The 26,102-nt window shown below is 42.2% G+C and overlaps 1 protein-coding gene across 5 annotated transcripts in view; it reads right to left on the bottom strand.

Moving 5' to 3' along the window:
- Window positions 1–505: 505 nt before the first annotated feature.
- BICD1 (BICD cargo adaptor 1) overlaps window positions 506–26,102 on the bottom strand; it is a 239,463-nt gene continuing 213,866 nt past the window's right edge. For 2 of the 5 annotated variants that reach the window (XM_053557042.1, XM_053557047.1), the window contains 2 exons: window positions 7,462–7,537; window positions 506–2,164 (listed from right to left, as the gene is read on the bottom strand). In XM_053557042.1, coding sequence (XP_053413017.1) covers window positions 2,159–2,164; window positions 7,462–7,537 — 82 coding nt within the window. In that variant the 3' untranslated portion in view covers window positions 506–2,158. Of the gene's footprint in view, window positions 2,165–7,461; window positions 7,548–26,102 lie in introns of those variants that run through there. The other 3 variants (XM_053557043.1, XM_053557044.1, XR_008373394.1) reach the window with 3 other exon arrangements.

Here is a 26,102-nt window from a genome sequence, read left to right on the forward strand (position 1 = left end):
TTCTCAGATCCAAACATAGGACGCTTCAAAAAAAAAGAGGAAAAGAAAATTAAAAAAAGCAAGGGCAAGAGTAATCTTTCTTTAATGGAACACTAATAAAACCCACACCGTCTCACTAATACTGGTACTAGGTAGACACAACACCAAGACAATGAAGAGAACGTCTGGGAGGACCAAGGCAGGCACGTGGGAAAGGGTAGGACAGGCTGTGATGAAGACGACTTCATGAAGATTTGTTCTGTTTCTGCACTTTAACCTGAATCCCTATTGTGGTGACGATTTCAACTATTTTACTCCAAGTTGCATAATAAATGACACTGTTGAAAATAGCACTCATTTAAGGAACACAAAAACCTCTTGGTTGCTTTGGTAACAGTGACCACTACTTCATCGGCTTAGGACTGACAAAAGCTCCTGCAGTGTGCTTTAGGACTGACAGGTCGGTCTTTAACAACAGACCACACTCCACCACCGACTGTGCCATCCGCTTCCCAGCTGAGTGGCTCCCAGATCTCCATGATTAGCGCCCTGCACTGTTAACTATCCTTTGTGTTAACAGCAAGGATCATTTTTCTTTTGTTTCTTTTGAAGAGGAGTTCCGTATATCCTTACATGAAAAGGTAAAACCTTTATGGTTTTAAATAAGTTAAGGCTACCTGACAAAGACAAGGAGTCAGGGCTAGGAGCGATTGTGTGGGCAGCACTTGAGAGTTAAGGAGCCCAAGAATGTTTAGACCTTTCAGCTCAATTAGCTGTTTTCCTTGTTTGTCAGATTATGTGCAAAATAAATTTTGCTATGAAAATCCACTGCCTTAAATCAAGTCATAAAAGTTACCCAGCAGAATCTGTAAATTAACTAGGAAACATGTATCATCTCAATATAATATGATTGTAGGCACCTGAGTGTTTGTCAAAAGTAGACAGTGAGCTAAGGTTTATTATCTATTGTTTTTTTTGGCAAGGAAGATTCATTATGAAAAACCTAACAACAACAAAACATACAATTCTGATCGAAATTTGAACACTTTCTGGGTAAATGAATTAACCAAAGGCTACCATACATCTATCTGTGTAGATATTTTCCCATTTGTACATGATACCTTTTACCAGGAAAGACTTATAGTAGGACCCTGAATTTGGGAGAAGTAAAAAAAAGTTCTGGACATTAAATAAACACATTATTTTTTCCCTTCAAGTTATTTAGCCTTCTTTAACATAATCACACACATACACACACACAAAGGTGCAGCACCAGTACATCGACTCAGCTTCAATTTAAAAAAATTAAAGATACCATCAAAACTTGAAAAAAAAAAAAATCAATGCATCATAACTTAGTCTCTTTTTAGAGTGAAGAACTCTAGTTCAAAAAACAAACAAAAACAAAACCCAGCAGTTAATGAGCTGATTAGAAAATAAGAGCATAAACAACATCAGTGTAGCAGCAAAATAGTTATTGTTAACATTCCGATGCACCTCATTTATCATTTTGTGCAAGAAAAATGACCACAGTCTGGCCCATTCCAGACTTCAAACTAAACATAAACTCATTCTTAACTCAGCAAATTATGCTTATCTGAAAATAAATGAATTAAATTCACGTCTCACAGAAATTACTTTTATAGACATAAATCATGTAGCAAATAAAGTACAAAATAAATATCAACGGCAAAAAATATTGGAATCAATGTCTATAGCGGAATTTGGAGTGTGAGGAAAGATGATTTACAATATACGTATTTTACATCATCTTAGGTCTCTCTTATGCGATCGAGGTAAAGCCAGCCATCTGAGTGAGAATAATGTTTTGTTTCTTTTTTTTAAATGTCACTGGACTGTAGCTGTTTGATTGCAGAAGTCTATCTGGGACTTAGCGAAACCACAAAAGGTTTTATCACACCGGAGTCTGTGCTTTGTGTTATTCTTCTCAACTTTCTTTATCTTCCAAAATGACAGGCTTTAATCCAAGATTATCTTCTAACAACCCAGAAGAAAACACCTGCTGGATCCTGGGCAGTATCCTGGGTGTGGCTACCAAACTTTTCACCCCAGATGTTTGTCCACAGGAAATGAAGACTAGGGGTGAGGAGGCTTGGAGAGACAGCGGAGAGGGGTGCACTGGGGGCTGGCAGGCGGCTGCTCCTTGGGGAGAGCTACGTCAGGACTGGAAAGGAGAAACAGGCGTGTCAGCAGGAAACACATTTTCAAAGGGCCAGACACAGTCGTAAGGGTCAGGCAAACTGGTTTAATGTGAACAGAAACTTTGCACAGAAAATAGTTTAAATCTAAAACATGCCAAGAGGGCGGCGCCTGTGGCTCAGTCGGTAAGGCGCCGGCCCCATATACCGAGGGTGGCGGGTTCAAGCCCGGCCCCGGCTGAACTGCAACAAAAAAATAGCCGGGCGTTGTGGCGGGCGCCTGTAGTCCCAGCTGCTCGGGAGGCTGAGGCAAGAGAATCGCTTAAGCCCAGGAGCTGAGGTTGCTGTGAGCTGTGTGAGGCCACGGCACTCTACTGAGGGCCATAAAGTGAGACTCTGTCTCTACAAAAAAAAAAATAAAAAAAAACATGCCAAGACAACTACAGCTTTTCAAAACAAGGCATAAAAAAGGAAAATGAAATGTAGTAGGGAAAAAAGATAAATGAACTCTTCCCCAGATGTCACTCTTTGCACTTTTGCACACAATCCCGTTCTCCTAGGTCTCTGGGTTATCTGTGAGATTTCATTAGAATGGTTCTTTCCAAACTTTAATGTGCATACAAGCCACGTGGAACTGGGTCAAAAGCAAATTTGATTCAGTAGTTGTGGGGTGGGACCTGGGATTCTCCTTTTCTTTTTTTTGATACAGAGTCTCACTAGGCCATCCTCGGTAGAGTGGCATCACGGTTCACAGAAACCTCAAACTTTTGGGCTTAAGTGATTGATTCTCTTTGTCTCAGCCTCCCAAGAAGCTGGGACTACAGGCGCCCCGCCTGCCACAACGCCCGGCTATTTTGTTGTTGTTGTTGTCGTCGTCGTCATTGTTGTTTAGCAAGCCCAGGCCAGGTTCAAAACACCAGCCCGCCTTGATTTCTCAGAGTGTTAGGGTTACAGGTGTGAGTCACTGTGCCGGGTCACGTCATTTTTTTTAAGTTCTACTTTTTTAAATATGAGCAAATGCTCTTTTATTAAACAATTATACACCTAAAAATTACTTAAACATATGTATAAACTAAGGGAAGTACAAGACAGTTTTGCAAAATGAGAAACAGGGAACACAAACATCTGAAATCACTCACCATTCTTAGCAAATTTTTTCACGTTTCTCATTAAAGAAACATTCCCTGGCCAGGCGCGCGGCCAAGCATGGTGTCTCACGCCTGTAATCCTAACACTCTGGGAGGCCAAAATGGGTTGATCACTTGAGCTCTGGAGTTTGAGACTAGCCTGAGTAAAACCAAGACCCTGTTTCTAAAAAATTAAAAAACTAGCTAGGCGTTGTGGCAGGCGCCTGTAATCACCGCTGCTTGGGAGGCTGAGGCAAGAGGACGGCGTAAGCCCACGAGTTTGCGGTTGCCGTGAGCTGTGATAATGCCGAGGCACTCTACCCAGGGTGACAAAGTGAGACGCTGTCTCAAAAAGTAAAATGAGAAAGGAACATTCCCTTTCAATTCAGGAGAGGACAGTCAAGGCAGGTGACTCACATGGTCTTTTTTTTTTTTTTTTTTTAGAGACAGAGTCTCACTTTGTCACCCTGGGTAGAGTGCCATGGCATCAGAGCCCACAGCTACCTCCAGCTCTTGTGCTTAGGCGATTCTCTTGCCTCAGCTTCCCAAGTAACTGGGAGTACAGGCGTCTGCCATAACACCTGGCTAGTGACTCACATAGTCTTTTCACTTTGCTGCACCATGTAACTGACATGGGGGTGCCTTTCCTCTGCAGTCAGCCCTCTGCTCTGGCAGGCAGGAGTCCCTGGGCTCAGTTGTGTTCAGGAAATATAATCTCGGACATGTCATTTTTCCTTCTCAAACATCAATTTCCTCATTTTAAAATGAGCACAACCATGCTTACTTTCCAGGGGGTTGTAACAATGACCATGTGTGCATAGCAAGACTTCCAATGTCCTCTTCTGCCAGAGCAGTAAGGAGGGCGGTGAAGGCGTCAGCTTCAACCCACCTGACAGTAGGCATGGGCGGGAAGTGAACCAGGCAGCATCCTGGCAACCTTGAAAGAGTCTTTCCACGTCTAAATGCATTTAATCTTTTCTTTGTGGCCACATGAGGAACAAGCAGAAGTTAGCTCTGGACCTTACTCTATTTATGTGGATAGAAACTACAAACATTGGTAATTCATTAAATTGCTTGTCTTTAAAGTAAATCATCCCTGTGGGGGTAGCAAGCAACCTAAATTCAGCAATTTCAGCATGAATGAACCTAGGCTACATAATTGGTTATATACAAACTAGTTCTCAATAATAAAAAAAAAAGCAAAGTGAAATAAAGTTAAAAATATTTAACTCAGACTTTCCATTTTCTACTGAATCAAAAGACTGAAAACAGCAGCCTTCTATAGCAGGAGGATTGCTTGAGGCCAGGGTTCGAGTCCAGTCTGAGTAACATAGTGAGACTCCAAACAAAGCAAAACAAAACAAGATAAAACAAAACAGTAGCCTTCTCTGCTCTTTGCCCAGACAAGTTAGAGAGGTTATGAAAGAGACCGCACGTTTTTGTCTGGAGTAACGATAAGGTACTAAGAATAGTTAGTACTGATAAGAGATATTGAGCAGACCCTACAGGCCAGGCCTGCTGAAAAGGAATGTTAGCCTGCAGCAGCTTTTCTGGATTACACACCTGCCAGGTGGCAGAGGTGGGACTTACACCCAAACAATCTGCCTTCAGAACTCAGTTACTGATTCATGTAATCACTATTTATTGCACATCTGTCCTTGCCTTGCACTGTTCCAGGCCCCAGGGCAGAGTGGGGGTTGCTTTGTGGAGTACGCAGCCCATGGGTTTTTTTTTGTTTTTTTTTTTTTGAGACAAAGTCTCACTCTTGCCCCAGACTAAGGTGCCATGGTGTCAGCCTAGCTCACGTTAATCTCCAGCTCCTGGGCTTAGCACGCCTCCCCCCTGAGGCAGCCGCCCAAATAGCTGGGACTACAGGTGCCCACCACAATGCCCTGCTAATTTTTCTATTTTTAGAAGAGATGACGTCTTGCTCTTGCTCAGGCTGGTTTCAAACTCCTGAGCTCAAGCAATCAACGTACCTCAGCATTCCAGGATGTCAGGATTACAGGTGTGAGCCACCTCGCTGGGTCTAACAGCCCCTGTTTTTAACCACTGCATGAGTAGCATGGCACAGAAATGGGCTTGAACATTTATGGTTATAGTCAGTCACTTACATAATTGAAATTATTATCATTATTACACATTGCAATTATTTCTGGTTGCAATTACTGCTGTTATAAAATGGCATTAGTATGTTAGCAAAGAAGTTTCTTTTTTTGTTGTTTTTTTTTTGAGACAGAGTCTCACTTTTTTGCCCTTGGTGGAGTGCCGTGGCATCATTGCTCACAGCAACCTCAAATTCTTGGGCTCAAGCGATCCTCTTGCCTCAGTTTTTCATTTTTTAGTAGAAACAAGCTCTCACTCTTGCTTAGGCTGGTCTCAAACTCGTGAGCTCAAGAATCCACCTGCCTGGGCCTCCCAGAATGCTAGGATTACAGGCGTGAGCCACCATGCCTGGCCTAGCAAAGCATTTTTCTGAAAGCATACCTTTGTTGCTGAAAATGGTGGGAACGCTCCGGTAAGACATCAGTGGGAAGGTGGGAAAACCTTGGCTGGCACCCTCTGTAATAACATTCCTTTCCCTTCTCACGTGATGCCCCACTCACAGCCGGCTCTGAGACCTGGCCATACTTGGGCTTGGGCTGCCACTGTGTTCCCCCGCTGGTACCTCCCAGTTGTCCTGGCTCTGACCCATGACCGTGTCTAGCCTGCTACTGACATCTACTGCTCAGATAGATATCGAACTATGTCTGGGCCTGCCCTGTTCAAAAGAAGCCTTCCTCTGGGAGAGGAGAGCAGGGCCACTAAGATAAAGAGGGGACCAGGAGGAGACAATGAAAACACGGCCAGACTACTAAACTGTGGCATCAGCAGGGACCAAGTAACCCAGACAAAGTAACTCCAGGACCAGGACGAGGTCCTGTGTTGAAGTTTGCCAGGATGAAGAGGAACTGTCCGTAATCTCTCTGGGTTAGTGTCCAGGGAGTATGCAAATCTGCCTTGAAAATCCTGCAGCTACACTCACACTATCACTGCCAGCGTCTCTTCCACTGCCATCGGCAAGGTTAGTTTTCACCTTTCAAGTTCAGTTTTAATGAGGGTACTGAGTAGACAGGAAATAGAAGCACTTTATCATAAAGTTATCTTGGAACAAATATTACATATATTTTATACCTAATTTTTAAAACTTAATTAAATTAAATTTGTTGTTGTTGTTGTTGCAGTTGTCATTGTTGTTTAGTAGGCCTGGGCTTAGTTTGAACCTGCCAGCCACTTGTGCTACAAGCGCCAAGCCTTAATTTTATTTTTTTGAGACAGACTCTCACTGTGTCGCTCTGGGTAGAGTACTGTGGCATCATAGCTCACAGCAACCTCAACCTGACGGGGTTGAGTGATCCTCTTGCCTCAGCCTCCCGAGTAGTTGGGATTACAGGTGTCTGCCACAATGCCCTGCTAACTTTTCTTCTTCTTCTTCTTTTTTTTTTTTTTTTTGTGGAGACAGGGTCTTACTCCTGCTCAGGCTAGTCTAGAACTCCTGAGTTCAAGCAAACTACCTACCTTGGCCTCCCAGAGTGCTAGGATTACGAAGTGAGCCACCATGCTGGGCCTGTATCTAATTTTTTATATTCTTCCTTTTTGTTTGTTTGAAAACCATAGTTGACCACCTCCCTACATTGGCCACCTCCTTAAATCAACCTACTTTTCATAGACCAGACATGCACCACAAGTACATATCACTACAGTAGGCCTAGTTCCTTCTGTTGACCACCTCTGTATGCTGACCAGTTTGTTACCGTCCCTTGGGTGGTCAACCTACAGAGGTTCTAATGTATATCTTAAGAACAAAAGACAAACAAAAGAAAAAAGAAGAGTAGGACAGACATCCTAACGATTCCAGGATTTATTAATATATGTTGGAAACACTGGATTAATCCAAGTATTTACTCCCACGAAAGAGATGAAGGCAGCTGTTAGTCCACCAGCTAGCGGCCAGGGAAATAAATTCCAAGCTCTCCCATATTCCCACGGGGAGCACGTGGACTTCAGGTAGCAATGTGTGCTCATGTAGCCCTTATTTGAAATAAAATGTAGCAATCTATAATGATGTACAGGCAGACATGGAGTTGGAAAGGGGAGCTGGGGTCTGTGGATCCGACATGCAGCTGGGTGGGAAAGGAGAAGACATCTGAATTTACCTGACAGTCGGGCAGTCTTGCCTCCCGGCTAGTTGTGAGCACTGTGGCGGTACGGAGGCAGCAGGCTGCTGACAATCTACAAGAAACTGATAAATTAGACATGTATACAAAGAGATGACACAGCAAGATGTTAGTAACAATAACTAAGGCAGCTGCCCGAGAGATTTAGTGAGGAATGAGCATTCACACAGAAGCATCTTGATTAAAGCATTTTTTTCCTGAATGATGCCAATAGAAAAGCCAGGCCTTTTTTCTTAATTAAATGCAGTATTAAAAAATTAGTAATGTGAAATTAGTAGTGAGATTTCTCAAGTATATTAGGACATATGTGGCCATTCACATTTGGTATTTTGATACATCTAAAAATAAAGGGTCTATTAATACAATGAAAAGTCTTTGAGTTCTGAACTTGAACATGATGGCAGTCACTTGCTTAGCACTCAGACGTACTATTCCAAAATGGAATATATTTGGATAACTGACTTTATCATCAGAACATACAGGCATATTGTCAGTCCCAAAGGTACATTGAGAAAAGTGTGCAAGATAATCTTTTCCGTGATTAACAGAATAGGAATAAACAAGGAAATAATCTTTACTATTTTCTGAAAATCGATTTTACAGACTGAAAAAAGGATTGTTAGCAGAAATCTTAGTATGCTTATTTTGTAGTAAATTGTTAGTGACTTGGACTGATGGGAGAGAACTAACCTGCAGTAACAGGAACTCTGCTTTGTTCTTAGCATTTTGAAGTCACGTAACGTAACTCACACTAGATTAACCTAGTGCTAGCCTAATAAAAGTGCATATTTTAGCTGATGGGTTATGATAATCTATTCCAAGAAAGCCAGTGTTCTAAAAAATCAAAAATCAGTCTGTTTATGGTACCAGGCTGACCATATTATTATAGAATCACATGAGAAGCTGGTTAGAAATGCATACATCACATATCTGCAAAAAGATTTTGTGACTAAGTTCAAGAGGCAAACTTACAGTATTCTTAAATATTGGAAACATTTCCTCTTGCCAACTGCTTAGACTGTGTTTGCTTAACAACCTTTCCCTGTATGTTATATAAATATTTAAGCCAAATTGTCACAAATTCGGGATATATAGCCTTGATTCATGAAGCTTTCCTAAAATTTAAAAGCTTCTATCTTCAGTATCACTTTTTCTAAACTCATCATATTTTCTGTTACACACGTAACAAAATGGTCTATATAACTCCAGAATACCAACATTCATGAAAATTGCTAATGCTTTTTGACCTAAGACATGGCAAACATTAAAACTATCTGTGATGCAAAGTTGGTCATACGATAAGGTAGACTTGGTTTGCGGTAACTCAAGAGAACATCGTTACTGAAGAGACTCTCATCTGGGAGTGTGTTGCAGAGTAACTTATTGAACATTATTTATCAATAATAACGAGAAGATCTGATTCTTTTTTTTTTTTTTTTGTGGTTTTTTGGCCAGAGCTGGGTTTGAACCCGCCACCTCCGGCATATGGGACCGGCGCCCTACTCCTTGAGCCACAGGCGCCGCCCCGAGAAGATCTGATTCTTAATTCTGAGTCTTAATCAGGTAACTGGTATTCAGATTACTATACACAGTAACGATTTTTCAAGTGTAGCAAACAAGTCTGTTTTCTCAGCTTTGGGAAATTCTATTTTTTTCTTTAATTCTGTTTTCCCATTTTGCAGCTTGATTAGCTCCGGATTCCCTTTTGTAGAAACTCAGAGTCTTCAGGGATGCAGTCCCTGTCTTTTTTTTTTGTTGCAGTCCCTGTCTTTTTTTTTTTTTTTTTTTTTGCAATTTTTGGCCAGGCCTGGGTTTAAACCCACTACCTCCAGCATATGGGGCCGGCACCCTACTCCTTTGAGACACAGGTGCCGCCAGTCCCTGTCTTTCTAAAAATCTTTGTTCCTTTCTTTTCGTATCAGAGTAGCAACTTAAGAATGTTGTGGGCTCATTGAGACAACTACTTTGATGAGCCCAGCAGACATACAGTTTTTAAGTTCATCAGATTTGTGCTGCCCTCCTATGGTGTGTTTGGGTAAATGCCACAAACCTATCAGGACCATAGATAAACCTGAAGGCGTGAAAACCCACTCTGGAATCCTACCTTATGTTGCCAGGGAGTATAAACAAAGCTCTTTTAAAGCAGAGGATTGACCTCTGTGAGATGGCAATTCTTAAAATTATAGAGTAATTAGAATACTAAAATGGCTTCAATCTTTTTTCATATCTCGTTTATATTAGAAATTGTTATATTTTCACCAATTCAGTCACAGATTATCATTCATTCAAAAATGTGTTTTGTGATAAAATCTAGAAAGCAGGTTATCAGGACCACAATGCACTCCCTTAATGAACTGCTTAATAGGTGGTATGTATTTTTTTTTTTTTTTTTTTGAGATAGAGTCTCACTATGTCAGTAGAGTGACGTAGTATCACAGCTCACAGCAACCTCACACTCGTGGGCTTAAGCAATTCTCTTGTCTCAGCCTCCCAAGTAGCTGGGACTACAGGTGCACACCACAACACCCAGCTATTTTTTGTTGTTGTTGTCATTGTTGTTTAGCAGGCCCGGGCTGGGTTTGAACCCAGCACACCCCGGTGTATGTGGCTAGCTCCCTAAGCACTAAGGTACGGGCGCTGAGCCAGTGGTATGTATTTTTTACATTTGTAGTGAATATCACTTTTTCTTTCTTTAGAAGTAGCATCACCTCTAGCTAATTATTACTATTTTACATTTATTACTGATAAGCACTTAGCTAAGCGTCATCCTTAAATTATAAAAAGTAAATTGCATAGATAAAATGGTGATAGATGAAAAATTAACTAAAAATATAGCTGTATTCCTCTGGCTCAACTGTCTTGTACAATTTCTGAATTGTACAACCTTCTAATAATGTTCACTTCGAGCCCAGCTGAACAGCAGATGTGTCTGAACACACATCTTGTAAAGTGAAGGGAGTGGGTTGGGAGGTTGAGAAAGCTCCTTCCATCTCTGAGATGCTGGGCTCTCACTCTGTCTAGGATCTACTTTGCCAGACTCACTCTTGAAGGAACTAGGCCACATTTCATTGCCTTTAAGGGCATCAAAGATGACAGTTATGTGACTTAAGGAGCAGGCACCGCAGAAGCCCAGAAGCCACTGCTGTCATTTGGCCACTAGGGTTCATCTCAATCTTTAATAATCAAGTTACTAAACTCCTATTATGTGTCAGAGACTGTGTTAGGCAGTGGGGACAAAAGTAAACAGAAAATGTGTTCCTGCTCCACTGAGAAAGACAAGCCTATTCAATAAGCAATTACGATGAGTGACGGTGATGATGATGATGAACATAACAGCATCTGGTACCTGTTTTTTGTTTACCATGTGTCAGGCACTATCCAGGCACTTAATATATATACTCTTCCTTTAACCCTGTTTTACTAATCCCAAATTATGAATGAGGAAAAGGGGGACTTAGGTTATGTAACTTAGCAAAGCCCACTAGGAGGTAGAGATGGGATTTGAATCCAGAATTGTATGATCCAAGGCTTAAACTGAAATGCAGACACATCACTGTATTGCCTCTTTTTTTTTTTTTTTTGTAGAGACAGAGTCTCACTTTATGGCCCTCAGTAGAGTGCCATGGCCTCACACAGCTCACAGCAACCTCCAACTCTTGGGCTTACGCGATTCTCTTGCCTCAGCCTCCCGAGTAGCTGGGACTACAGGCGCCTGCCACAACGCCCGGCTATTTTTTGGTTGCAGTTTGGCCGGGGCCGGGTTTGAACCCGTCACCCTCGGTATATAGGGCCGGCCCCTTACCGACTAAGCCACAGCACCGCCCTGTATTGCCTCTTTAATAAGATACAGAATATTGTGGATCTCATAGCAGAGATTAGCTAAATTGAATAAGATTAAATCTAACTAAACGAAATCTTAAGTGGTCAGAGAGTGATTTCTAGAGATTGTGACATGCAGGCTGATACCTAATAAAATGATTTAGCCGGATAACTTCTCTGCAAGAAGCTATCTTATCATAAAATTAAAATGTTCACTTGAAATGCTAAGAACTGAATTAGATAACACTGTTAAGTTTAATTCTAAGGCCACAGGTTCACTGGGCGTGGTAGCTCACATCTGTAATCCCAGCATTTTGGGAGGCCATGGAAGGTGAAGGTGAAAAGATCACTTCAGGTCAGGAGTTCAAAACCAGCTTGGGCAACATTGTGAGATACCTCATCCCTACAAAAATTTTATTTTTATTTTATTTTTTTTAGAGACAGAATCTCCCTTTACTGCCCTTGATAGAGTGTCATGGCATCACAGCTCATAGCAACCTCCAGCTCTTGGGCTTAGGCGATTCTCTTGCCTCAGCCTCCCAAGTAGCTGGGACTACAGGCGCCTGCCACAACACCCAGCTATTTTTTTTATTGCAGTTTGGCCAGGGCCGGGTTCGAACCCGCCACCCTCGGTATATGGGGCTGGGGCCCTACTCACTGAGCCACAGGCGCCGCCCCCTACAAAAAATTTAATAATTATATTTTTTAAATTAGCTGGGCATAGTGGCGTACACCTATAGTCCTAGCTTCTTGGGAAGTTAAGGCAGGAGGGTTGGTTGAGTTAGGAGTTCTAGCCTGGGTGACAGAGTGAGACCTCATCTCTTAAAAACAAAAATAAGGTCACAGGCTGAAGAAATAGCATAACATACCCTAGAGATTTTTTTGGGGGGGAGGAGGGAGTCTCAAGCTGTCACCCTGGTTAGAGTGCTGTTATGTCACAACTCACAGCAACCTCAAACTCTTGGGCTTAAGTGATTCTCTTGCCTCAGCCTCCCAGGTAGCTGGGACTCCAGGCACCAACCACAATGCCCCGCTTTTTTTTTGGTTGCAGTTGTCGTTGTTTTAGCTGGCCTGGGCCAGGTTTGAACCCGCCAGTCTTGGTGTATGTGTCAAGCGCCCTACTCACTGAGCTACAGGCACTGCCCCCAAAGGATTTTTTTTTTTTTTTTTTCAGAGATGGGATCTTGCTCTGTCACCCAGGCTGGAGTGCAGTAGCCATTCAAAGGTGCAATCATAGCACACTACAGACTCAAACTCCTGGGCTCAAGCAATCCTCTTGCCTCAGCCTCCTGAGTAGCTAGGACTACAGGCCACTGGCACAACAATTGGCTAATTTTTCTATTTTTTGTAGAGACAAGGTCTCGCTCTTGCTTAGGCTGGTCTCGAACACCTATGCTCAAGCAATCCACCTGCCTTGGCCTCCCAGAGTATAAGGATTACAGTACTGAGCCACCGCGCCTGGCCTAAATGCAAACTTTTCTGATGCTAAGGCCTGTTTTCTGTTTTCTACTGTGCTTGCACTACTATACCAGCTACCTCCAGAAAATATCAGAATCAAAGAAAGATTAGAACTTCACCAGAGGGCTGAGATACTGATCTGAAAGCAAGCAACTACCTCAAAAACAAAGCAGGGATGGAGATAATATCCAATTAAAAAGAGGTGGCTGAGAATAATAGCCCCTTCTTTCCTTCCCGGTTTTTTTTTTTTTTTTTGAGAGAAAGTCTCACTCTGTACCCTGGGTAGAATATTGTGGCATCCTGGCTCACAGCCAACCTCAAATTCTTGGGCTCAGGCAATCCCATTGCCTCAGCCTACTCAGTAGCTAAGACTACTGGGAGCCCACCACAACACTCTACTAATTTATTCTGCTTTTAGTAGAGACAGGGTCTCACTCTTGCTCAGGCTGGTCTCTAACTCCTGAGCTCAAGCAGTCCACCTGCCTCGGCCTCCAAGAGTGCTAGAATTACAGGCGTGAGCCACCGTGCCCGGCTGGAAAATATACTTTTTTATGATAGAAGTCTTACTATGTTGCCCAGGCTGGTCTTGAACTCCTGGGCTCTAGCAATCCTTCAACCCTGGCCTCCTAAAGTGCTGGGATTATAGGCTTGAGCCACCTCGCCTAGTCCTTGATATCTTTATCTAAGATTAGTAACTAATAATAATGATGTCGGGCTGAGTAGAGACCGTATTTCATAAATATCAATCTATGAATTTGAACACTTTGCACATAGCATTCAGCCAGCTATAAATTCAAATGATTATGCTATCCTCTAATTGATTTGTCTAATTTCATCAAGAATATTTTTTTAAAAAGCTTGTTAGTTATTTGCCAAGCTTTAGATGTACCACTTCCCACTTATGAGAGAAAGAATGAGTTAGTCTAGCTTGTGTTGTTCTTTTTTGTGCCTTTTTTTTTTTTTTGCAGAGACAGAGTCTCACTTTATGGCCCTCGGTAGAGTGCCGTGGCCTCACACAGCTCACAGCAACCTCCAACTCCTGGGCTTAAGCGATTCTCTTGCCTCAGCCTCCCGAGTAGCTGGGACTAAAGGCGCCTGCCACAACGCCCGGCTATTTTTGGTTGCAGTTTGGCCGGGGCCGGGTTTGAACCCGCCACCCTCGGTATATGGGGCCGGCGCCCTACCGACTGAGCCACAGGCGCTGCCCATTTTTGTGCTTTTGAGATAGTCTCACTCTGTCACCCTGGGTAGACTGCAGTTGGTGTCATAGCTCACAGCAACCTCAAACTCTTGGGCTCAAGCAATCCTTTTGCCTCAGCCTCCCAACTAGCTGGAACCACAGGTGCCAGCCACAGTGCCCAGCTAGCTTTTCTATTTTTAGTAGAGACGGGGTCTCACTCTTCCTCAGGCTGGTCTAGAACTCTGAGCTCAGGCAATCCTCCTGTCTCAGCCTCCTAGAGTGCTAGGATTACAGGTGTGAGCCACCTCGCCTGGCCTTAGTTTGTGTCATTCTTGATGAACTGAAGCTGGCTTTTAGCAATCCCTGTTACATATTGAGCATTTGAAACTTCTCCATTTCCAGAAATTTTCCTATGAACAGCCTCAACTTTGTTGGTCTACAGTTTAGAGAAATTTCTTTTACACTGTATAAAACTATTATTTCCACGTCTCTTCTGACACACGAAAGTATTCATTCTCTTACTTCCCCATTCTCTTTCCATGGGGCACCTCTTGCTGTCTCCTCCTAAGTCCATGATTTTTCAGTGTTTCTCCTTCAACAAGAAAAGTAAAAAAAAAAAAGGGATACATTCTTTCTCTTTTCCTTTCTGGTTTTGAAAATGGCAGCTCAAAAACAGACAGGAGAAATGACAGCTCAGGACACAAAGAGTGTAGGTACCTCTTGGTGAGACACTTTGTTATTGTCTTTGTTAACTTGAGTACTATTTCTAAGATTATTTTTTAAAAGGTTTAACTCTGGGCTTGGCACCTGCAGCTCAGTGGTTAGGGTGCCGGCCATATGCACCAGGGTGGGTGGGTTGGAACCCAGCCCAGCCTTGCTATGACCAACTGCCACAAAAAAAATAGCTAGGTATTGTGGCAGGTGCCTGTAGTCCCAGCTACTCGGGAGGCTGAGGCAAGAGAATTACTTAAGCCCAAGAGTTGCTGCGGGCTGTGATGCCACAGCATTCTACCAAGGGCAACACAGTGAGACTGTCTCGAAAAAAAAGAAAAAACAAACAAACAAACAAATAAAATAGCCAGGCTTTGTGGCAGGTGCCTGTAGTCCCAGCTACTAGGGAGGCAGAGGCAAGAGAATCTCTTGAGACCAAGAGTTTAAGGTTGTTGTGAGCTGTGACACCACGGCACCCTACTGAGGGTGACATAGTGGGACTCTGTCTCCAAAATAAAAAAAAAGAGGTTTAACTCTGCTATGGTTTGAAAGTCTCCTCCAAAACTCACAGTGATGCTTAATCCCCCATGTAGCAATATTGAGAGGTGGGGCCTTTGATAAGAGGTAATTGAATTGTAAGAGATCTGCCAACATGAATGAATTAATCCATTCATGGATTAATGAATTAATGGGTTAGGGCAGCACCTGTGGCTCAGGGGGTATGGTGCCGGCCCCATGTACCAGGGATGGTGGGTTCGAACCAGCCCGGCTAAACTGCAACAAAAGAGAATAGCCAGGCATTGTGGCGGGCGCCTGCAGTCCCAGGTACTCGGGAGGCTGAGGCAGGAGAATTGCCTAAGCCCAGGAGTTGGAGGTTGCTGTGAGCTGTGACACCATGACACTCTACCAAGGGCGATGAAGTGAGACTCTGTCTCTAAAAAAAAATGAATTAATGGGTTACCATGGGAGGGAGAGGAGCGAGGCTTTGTAAGAAGAGGAAGCGAGATCTGAGTGAGTGCACTCAGCCCTCTGGCCATGTGATGCCCTGTGCCACCTTGGGAGGCAAGAGTCCCCATCAGCAAGAGGGGTCTCATCAGATGTGTCCCTCACCCTGGTTCTTCTCGGCCTGCACAACTGTATGGAGTAAACTTCATTTATTTATAAATTACCCAGGTTCAGGTATTCTGTTATCTGTTGCAACAGAAAACAGATGAAGGCAACCATTTGGGACCAAAAATACTTGGGAGTAAACAGTCAATATTCATTAAAGACCTCCCTTTAATAAGGATAGACGATTAATAGTTAATAGAAAAGCAAGAATATTTAATTTTGAAAGATACTAGATAAGAAGTTGACAGAGAGTTACAGATTGTCCTGAGATTAACACTCTATAGTTAATGATCACGGCATAGAGGCAGACTCTCGTATGCCCTTATGGAAGGGGAAAGGATATCCCTCTTTCTTCTTTCTGTAAAATTGGTCAAACTGTTCACTCATTGGGATTTTCGGCAATGACAAAAATGGAAAAGCAGGCAGCAGAAATGTAGAAGGAAGAGCAAAGGATGAGAAATAATGATAATATGTACTATTTATAGAGTGTTCTCTCACTATATACATATACACATACCCAGATACTTTGATGCAAAGAATCTTGAAAAAACCCAATGAGATAGATTTTATTTTTATTTAGAAATGAGAAATTGAGGCTTAGAGGGGTTAAAGAGTTTATGCATAGTCACCTTCTCTATGATTTTTATGTGAACAAAAGCTTTATAGGACCTAGAAAACTCAATTGAGGTTGGTTGTCATACTCTATTTTATAGATTAAAACACTGAGGATCAGAAGAGGAAGGGTTAACGGAGAGAGTGTCAGGGTGTGAATTTCAGCCCAGGTTTCTGACTGTCTGCACCATGGTGCCTGTTACAGACTGAATTGTGTCCACCCAAAATCATATGTTGAACCCCTAACGCCTAGGACCTCAAAACACGATGATACACGTATTTGGAGATAGGATCCTTAAAGAAGTGATTAAATTAAAACATCGCCATTAGGGATGGCTCTAATCCACTCTGATTAAGACACCCAGAGAGGCCCCAGGGCTGCAGTGCACAGAGAAAGGCCAGGCATGAACGCGCAAGAGTGTGGCCATCTCCACGCCGAGAGAGAGGCCTCAGGAGAAACTCGACCTGCTGGCACCTTGATCTTGGACTTTCAGCCTCCAGGACTGTGAGAAAATAAATTTCTGCTGTTTAAGGCACGAGCTCCTTGGTAGTTTGTGATGGCAGCCCCAACAGACTAAGACAGCCTTGATTCTCGCCCTAATGTGGAAGCAGTTAGCACTTTCCCTTACTCTGCCAAGAGTTTCCTTCAGTTTCTAAATAAACTAGGATTAGCTAACATTCTCCTAAATTATTCCAAACTCCAAGCAGTCCAAAGGTTGATTTTTTTTTTTTTTTTTTTTTTTTTTTGAGGCAGAGTCTCACTCTGTCACTCTGGCTAGAGTACAATGATATCAAACTCCTGGGCTCAAGTGATCCTCCTGCCTCAGCCTCCTGAGTAGCTGGGACTATTTTTTAGTAGAGATGGGGTCTTGCTCTTGCTCAGGTGTTGAACCCATGAGGTCAGGGGATACACCTGCCTCGGTGTCCCAAAGTGCTAGGATTACAGGCGTGAGCCACTGCACCGGCCAAAAATATAAATTTCCATTTACTATGGAGATAACAAAAACTGCTTAGTTATCAAACCTCCCATACTCAGAAATCCTTCTAATAGCACAAAGGTACTATCACCACTCACTAACATATTTAGGGATACACTCAGGTCTTAGGTGAGGGTTTTAAACATAGATCCATTGGAATGGATCATAAGGTACATCAGAATAATTTCTTTCCATTTACCAAGGATGCTTTTGCAATAATTTCCTGCAGTCTCTTGGCTTTCCTTTTAATTCTCTATTCTCTCTCCCCCGTGTTTCTTACCTCCTACCATTTCAGCATGAAACTTACAGTCCATCAGAGAGATCTTTGTATTTAGATCCCAGCTTCAACAGCCAATAGTTGAGGGAAACTGAAGAAAGCCTTCCTTTTCTTTCTTTCTTTTTGAGACAGAATCTCACTCTGTCACCCTGGGGAGAGTACCATGGCATCATAGCTCACTACAACCTCGAACTCTTAGGCTTGAACAATCTTCTTGCCTCAGCCTCCCCAGGAGCTGGAACTACAGGCTCCTGCCACAACTCCTGGCTAATTTTTCCATTTTTAGTAGAGACGGGGGTCTCCATCTTATTCAGACTGGTCTCAAACTCCTGGGCTCAAGCAATCCACCTGTGTTGGCCTTCCAGAGTGCTGGGATTATAGGCATGAACCACCATGCCTTCTTTTGTTAAGTGGGGGCATGAAATACAAATTCCCAGGGTTTAGGTGTCTATCATGTGAGTGCATGTATGTGGAAGCATGCAGTCCAGAGTCCTTCCACGAGACATGCCAGACGCAGGGAAGGGAGGAGTTGATATGACTTTGAAGTTTTAATGTTTTCAGCTTTAAGAAACCAAGTAAATGTGATTAACAATGAAAGAAGAAAGGCCAAAGTGGGTCATATGCTGAATTCACTTCGACAAGTCTTTGCTTCCATCATTATGTCCTGAAATGCCCTTCGTCTCTCAGAGTATTCAGAGCCAAGTTTCAGTCTTTACTCCAGACCACCCCAGAAGCACTCACCTCGTCTTTCAGTATTTTTTGTACAACTTTTGGCCACCGCTTTCCTTGGAGTATATGTCATCTCCCCAACCACACTATGCAGTTCTTGAGAGTAGATAGGATCTTGCCTTATGATTCTGTTTCCCCACAGTAGCTTGCTTAGGGAATTTGCACGTGGTGTCAAATACCTGCTAATATACTGACTCTACCTCCCTTACAGGATCCCTGGATTTGTTTCTTTATTAGTACTTTACTGATGCCATTTTTGATCATTCACTTAAAGAAGGAAAAGTTTACAGTTCAGACATTACTGTCATCATCGTCATAATTTCCTAACAAAGGAGATAAGAAAGACGTACTATTTGATAAAGATTTTAAAGTTAATTTAGTAATATCTGATGATCAATTATTCTTTGATAATCGTGTATCAAATTGCAATTATACGTGTTAATCTTGAGAACAAGTTTTACATTGTCATATTTGAGATGTTAATAACGTTAATACTAAATTATTCCTCACTAAATCTACAGAATGATTAATAGTGGGTTAGTGAATTAACAAAAATATTAATGGAAAGGAACATCCAAGTACATTTTCCTTGTAGGGACAACTTGAACATTTAAGTAGTCCTCTGAATTCTTAAACACACAAACTGCAAAAAACAGACGTAGAAAGTAGGGAAGTTAGGAAAAAAATAAGAATTTGAGGTAGAAACATTACGTAAAGAAAAATAATAAGAGCATAAGACAGAAACATTTACATCAATATCAACGATAGTCAGGAAAAGTTGAAATATTTTTTAAAAATCTAACGATAAATGTAACAATACATTGACACTAGTAAAACTGGACAGAAGTGAACAACTTTTAGCATTTTATAATCAAACACATTAGAGCTGGCTATCTTATCCCTTTTTGCTAAAAATATCACATGCCCTGTTAATATACTAGTTTCTCTGAAAGTCCCCACACATAAGACAATAGCATAATTGTTGACTTCTTGGGAATGTAATCTGCAAATTTATACCACCAGACACTTACAGACTCATATCCGTGTTTTAACACAGCAAATTCCATTAAATCTTTATGCCCCTGATTTGCCAGAAACAGTCATTATTCATTAAAGATTTCCAAAGAACAAAAAGACAGAATTGTTGAAACACATTAAACAATTTCAATACAGACAATGCAAAAATAAGACCTGGTGACACATCTTTAAAAGCATCTGGCTCTGCCTGCACATAGATGGCAACTGTATATAGTTTATCACACATTGGTGACAAGATTAAAATTGTGTTCAACAATGTAACTCAGAGCATGACTTGCTAAGAAGTAGAGAGGGGATGTTTTTAGACTTTGCAGTGATTACAGATTAGACAAAAACTTTCACCCAGCTTTCCATTTGTTTTCAGCTTTTCATTTCCTGATGAATATTATGTGACTAGCTCATAAAACAAAGCAATATCCACAGGAAAAAAATCTATTTTTACTTCATCTGTTGCAAAGGAGAAACATAAAACTGCTCTGTAGTACAGTCACCTTTCTCATTCTGAACAATTTGCAATTAAACCACGAGCAGGTGTGCCGTCAACAGCTTACACAGGAGAGACGAGGAGAGCAAAAGAGCAGAGGAGAATTAAATACAGTGGTACCAAGAGGTAAAAGTACATAGTGCTGCCAGATGCTTACACCAATTAAAACACCTTTTAAACAATAACCTTTTGTGTAGAAGTGATCTTCTCAAAAGCAATGCCAGCTGGCACAGAGTTAAACTCAAGGTGGTGTTGTGGTCTGTTCTTGCTAAGCAAAGTCAATAACAACAGGTATCTAATGAAGACCAGCTATACCTTAGAAACATCAGAATCAATTCATCGTCAAAGGAACAAAAGAGAAATTTAGTTAAACTACAAGCAAGAACACACTATAAAGATCAATTGTAAATCTAGATTTTATAAAGAAAATGTAGGAGACACCACTCAATGTAATGTGTTTAATTTTTTCTTTTTTTTTTTTTTTTTGAGACAGAGCCTCAAGCTGTTGCCCTGGGTGGAGTGCCGTAGCATCATAGCTCACTGCAACTTCCAATTCCTGGGCTCAAGCGATTCTCCTGCCTCTGCCTCCCAAGTAGCTGGGACTACAGGCGCCCGCCACAACGCCCAGCTGTTTTTTGGTTGCAGCTGTCATTGTTGTTTGGCGGACACGGGCTGGATTTGAACCCGCCAGCTCGGGTGTATGTGGCTGGCGCCTTAGCCACTTGAGCCACAGGCGCCGAGCCTTCAAAATTATTTTTAAAAAATCACACTAGAAAATATACTGAGAAGTTCAGGAAATTTTCTTCTGTAAATTGATCAGTCTGAAAATTATAGACTTTCACCACTGTCAGCTTTTTCTTGGCCTTCCTCCCCACCCCAGTTTTAAGAAAAGAAGAAATACGTCCATGTAATTCACATTTTGAGGGGAAATAATTCAGAAACCTCAAAACTAAACCAAGTATTTAAAAATGCCCTATGTCGGGCGGCACCTGTGGCTCAGTCGGTAGGGTGCCGGCCCCATATACCAAGGGTGGCAGGTTCAAACCCGGCCCTGGCTGAACTGCAACAACGACAACAAAAAAAAAATATAGCCGGGCGTTGTGGCGGGCGCCTGTAGTCCCAGCTACTCGGGAGGCTGAGGCAAGAGAATCGCCTAAGCCCAGGAGTTGGAGGTTGCTGTGAGCTGTGTGACACCACGGCACTCTACCGAGGGCCATAAAGTGAGACTCTGTCTCTACAAAAAAAAAAAAAAAAAAAAAAAAAAAAAATGCCCTATGTCCTCACAAAGAGATTAAACCATAAAAGTATAATTTTTTTTTTTTTTTTTGTAGAGACAGAGTCTCACTTTATCGCCCTCGGCAGAGTGCCGTAGCGTCACTCAGCTCACAGCAACCTCCAACTCCTGGGCTTAGGCGATTCTCTTGCCTCAGCCTCCCAAGCAGCTGGGACTACAGGCGCCCGCCACAACGCCCGGCTATTTTTTTGTTGCAGTTTGGCTGGGGCTGGGTTTAAACCCGCCACCCTCGGTATATGGGGCCAGCGCCCTGCTCACTGAGCCACAGGCGCTGCCCCATAAAAGTATAATTTTTTATAACATTTGGCTGAGGAAAGAGCAGTATGTTTGAATACTAGATATTTTTTACAATTCAAACTTTACAGAAAGTGCTGACTCATTTTTCAAAGAATAGAATCAGGATTTACAGTGACAAGCTTCCTAACGTAAAAATATCTGTTTCATAGAAATTCAACTGAAGCAAAGATATTCAGGAATAAATCTAGTAAGAAAAATAAGGTTCACCTACAGGTTTACAGCCAACTTACCTCTTTTTGCTTTTGATGTCAAGTAGTGCATAAAAAGAGAAAAAAATTTATGTTTAACTGATTCTAATGTCATGACATATGGCTTATTCCACAAATACCTACTTGGAGAAAAGGAATATAGAACAAGTTTTTTAAAGGATCTTATGAATAGAGGTGAAGCCAGGACTGTTTGAAAAGTCAGAAACAGGTGTTTAAGATTAACTAAGCAGCATACTCATTTAGATATCTGGGCCAGGGGCCTGCTCTGCATACCACTTGGCCAGAAGCAAATCATTCCGCTTCCTACTCTAAATTTCTGACTTTAGTTCTTAAGCTCGAAACTAATCATAGGCTGATTTTCTACTTGTAGTAAACACAATCTTGAGTACAATGAAGAACGGGGAGGAAAGGCTGAATTTTGAGCAAAAAAAAAAGAAAACAAGATGACATGATCAGCATCAGAGCAGCAAAAAAATCCTTAACATGAAGAAAATATGTCTTCTTCAACTAAAAAATGACCAATGTTTACATCCACTAACAATATGCTTCGTTAAAATGGCCATCCCAATCTAGATCATAATCCTGCAGAACAAATGTACGTATTTTCATATAAATCTTCAAATGCAAATTTTTGAAGTTACAGAAGTTGTTTCTTTTATATTATTTATATGTAACTATTTTTAATTTAGAATTATTATTATTTTTTTTTTTGCAGTTTTTGGCCGAGGCTGGGTTTGAAACCGCCACCTCTGGCATATGGGGCTGGCGCCCTACTCCTTTGAGCCATAGATGCCGCCCAATTTATAATTCTTTAAATAATTATTTTAAGAGGTTAAAATCTAATGTAGTCCATCTCCTGAGAACATTCAATGCCTCATGAGATTACATGGGAATGGCCAGCTCCAGGAGATCTGACCTAGGAACTGGGCGCACTGAAGTGGCACAAATAATCTAAATGTCAAAAGAGAAGAACATCTCTAGGGTCCAGTGATGAGTGAAGCCAAAAGAAACTTGACTTTCACATGCACTGCTCACAAAGACATTGCTTGTGATATTGACAGTATATCAATGAGCATTTTTGGTTGAGAGGTGACAGAGGACAATAAATTTAATGGTTATAGGACTTGTTTATGACTCTGCATTTTTTAAAGTAAAAAAGAAAAGAAATGAGGTCAAACATTTTGAGATGTGATTTTCCTTTTTTCCGTCATTCTTTTCAGGCACCATACACTGGGGAAACAGCCAAGAAAACTGGACAAGACCAACAGGTGATAAACAGGTGCTTGTATGGAGGAGGAACATAGAGCCTGCAAGAGGAATCCCAGAGGGTTGCACAGATGCTTCGCTGCCTATAATTAATATTGTGAATCTCACTGGGTTAATTAGTCAAGCAAGTTTAATTACTAGGTCACCTTAAGGTGTCTAGTTATAAGTGAACTTGAACTACATTTTTTTTTTGAGACAGAGTCTGACTCTGTTCAGCCCAGGCTAGAGTACCCTGGTGTCAGCTTTGCTCACAGCAACCTCAAACTCCTGGGTTCAAGCAATCCTCCTGCCTCAGCCTCCCAAGTAGTTAGAACTATAGGCATCCACCACAATATGGCTTTATTTATTTTATTTATCTTTTTGAGACAGAGTGTCACTGTTGCCCTGGGTAAGAGGGCCTTGGTGTCATAGCTCACAGCAACTTCAAAGTCTTGGGCTCAAGTGATCCTTTTGCCTCAGTCTCCTATGTAGCTGGGACTACAGGTGCCGTCCACAACACCTAGTTTTTCTATTTCTATTTTATTTTATTTTTTAGAGATAGAGTCTCATTTTGTCACCCTCAGTAGAAGGCTGTGGTGTCATAGCTCACAGCAATCTCAAACCCTTGGGCTCAAGTGATTCTCTTGCCTCAGCCTACCAAGTAGCTGGGACTACAGGTGCCTGCCGTAATGCCTGGCTATTTTTAGAGACGGGGTCTCGCTTTTGCTCGGGCTGGTCTCGAACCCATGAGCTCAGGCAATCCACCCACCTCAGCCTCCCAGGGAGTTTTTCTATTTTTAGTAGACATGGGTCTTAGTCTTGCTCAGGTTGGTCCTGAACCCCTGAGCTCAGACAGTCCACCTCCCTGGGCCTCCTAGAGTGCTAGGATTATAGGCGTAAGCCACTGCACTATCCTCCAAACTACATTTTTACTACATCAAATAAAACAAAAGTGGGAAGTGGCAAGTGAGGCTTTCTGTGAGTCTTACAACTACATATCATTAAGGCTATGCCCACAGCCAGAGCTCAGACTCCTTCAGACCCTGCCAACTCATTCAGAGCTCAGAAGAGCCCCTGAGTCGTGGCCTAGCATATGTTTTCTTAATATTGTTTGCATATGTGAAAAGTTGCTTTGCCCTGGTGCAGTATGGATGTAACACCTCAGACAATGCTTTATAATTAGAGGGTTTGTTATAATAGAGGTTGTTATGTAGCTACAGTGAGGGCAAATAGTAGAATACGATAGACTAGTGCCAGCAGACTGGATCAAATAGTACCTGTGTGAATACAACATAGACTTTTCCCCTGGATACAATGAGGAATGGCCCCAGCCACCACCAAAACCCTTCTCTGGATACGAAGGGAAGACAATATCAACAGCAAACTGTTCCACTATGCACAGTTTTTTCTATTTTTAGTAGCGACAGGGTCTTGCTCTTGCTCTGGCTGGTCTTGAACTCCTGAGCTCAGGCAATCCTTGGCCTCCCAGGTGCTAGGATTACAGGTGTGAGCCACTGCGTCTGGCCTCAAAGGCAGATTGTTGTACAAATACCCAACTCCCTGGCACAACAGATTCTGAAGAAACTGAGATTTAGGTGCTGTAAATAAGTGGTCGTAGGTTGGTGGAATAAAGGCTGTTCTCTGTCTTGAGGGTGGGGAATGCACACAGATAGATGGTGTGAGATAAACCATGTGATGGTTTTATTCTGCATTAGGACTAGTTATTATTGGGTGGAGTAAGTCTGAAGCAGGAGCTATGATCTAGAAACTAACCCTAGAAGTACCTCTTTTGGGTTTTGTACCTGCCAATATTTTTTAGTGAGCCAGGATTCCCATGGGATTTGGGTAGGCTCAACTATTGCCTAGAACGTCTCAGCCCACCTGTTCTTCCTCTGTACCTTGTGGACACAGCCACATTCAGCACTAGGTAGGTGGGCACAATTATGACCTAATCGCTTTTGCCCTGAACAATTAAGAATATCAGGCTGGGCGCAGAGGCTCACATCTGTAATCCTAGCACTCGGGAGGCTGAGATGGGTGGACTGCCTGAGCTCAGGAATTTGAGACCAGCCTGAGTGAGAGCAAGACCTTTTCTCTGAAAACAGCCAGGCGTTGTGGTGGGAGCCTGTAGTCCCAGCTACTTGGGAGACTGAGGCAAGAGGATCATTTGAGCACAAGAGTTTGAGGTTGCTGTGAGCTCTGATGCCACGCACTCTCTCCAGGGTGGCAGAGAGAGACTCTGTCTCAAGAAAAAAAAAAAAAATATATATATATATATGTGTGTGTGTGTGTGTGTGTGTGCGCTGTAAGTACTTGCATATTAGATGCTAAATTTTGATTCACAGAAAATTTATAGAATGTAAAATATTCCATTAATAATTCCTTCCATGGATTACATGTTGAAATGATAATATTATGAATATCCTGTGCAAATATATTATTCAATTAAATTTACCTGTTTCTTTTTTGTTTTTGTTTCTTTTTGGTAGAGACAGAGTTTCACTTTATTGCCTTCAGTAGAGTGCCGTGGCGTCACACAGCTCACAGCAACCTCCAACTCCTGGGCTTAGGCGATTCTCTTGCCTCAGCCTCCTGAGCAGCTGGGACTACAGGCGCCCGCCACAACGCCCGGCTATTTTTTTGTTGCAGTTTGGCCGGGGCTGGATTTGAACCCGCCACCCTCGGTATATGGGGCCGGCACCCTACTCACTGAGCCACAGGCGCCGCCCTTCTTTTTGTTTTTTTAAAGACAGGGTTTTTCACTTTGTCACATGCACTAGAGTATATTTGCATCATCATAGCTCAGTGCAACCTCCAACTCCTAGATTCAACCAATCCTCTTGCCTCAGCCTCCTGACCACACCAGGTTAATTTTAAATTTTTTTTCTAGAGACAAGGTCTTGCTATTTTGTCCAGGTTGGTTTTGAACTTCTGCCCTCAAGTAATCTTCCTGCCTCAACCTCCCCAAATGCTAAGACTACAGGTATGAGCCACTATGCCCAGCCTGTTTTTACTTTTTCTAATGTGGCCCTTAGGGAATTTAAAATTACCTACATAGGTCACATTGTATTTCTGTTGGATAACGCTGTTCTAGAAGATAAGACTTATAGCTGTTATTTTCTCTGTTATATGCATGGAAACATTTGAAGCGTTCTCAAAGGGTTCAATCACGTCTTCCTT

The sequence above is a fragment of the Nycticebus coucang genome, chromosome 12, assembly GCF_027406575.1.
Source record: "Nycticebus coucang isolate mNycCou1 chromosome 12, mNycCou1.pri, whole genome shotgun sequence".
Classification (NCBI taxonomy): Eukaryota; Metazoa; Chordata; class Mammalia; order Primates; family Lorisidae; genus Nycticebus; species Nycticebus coucang.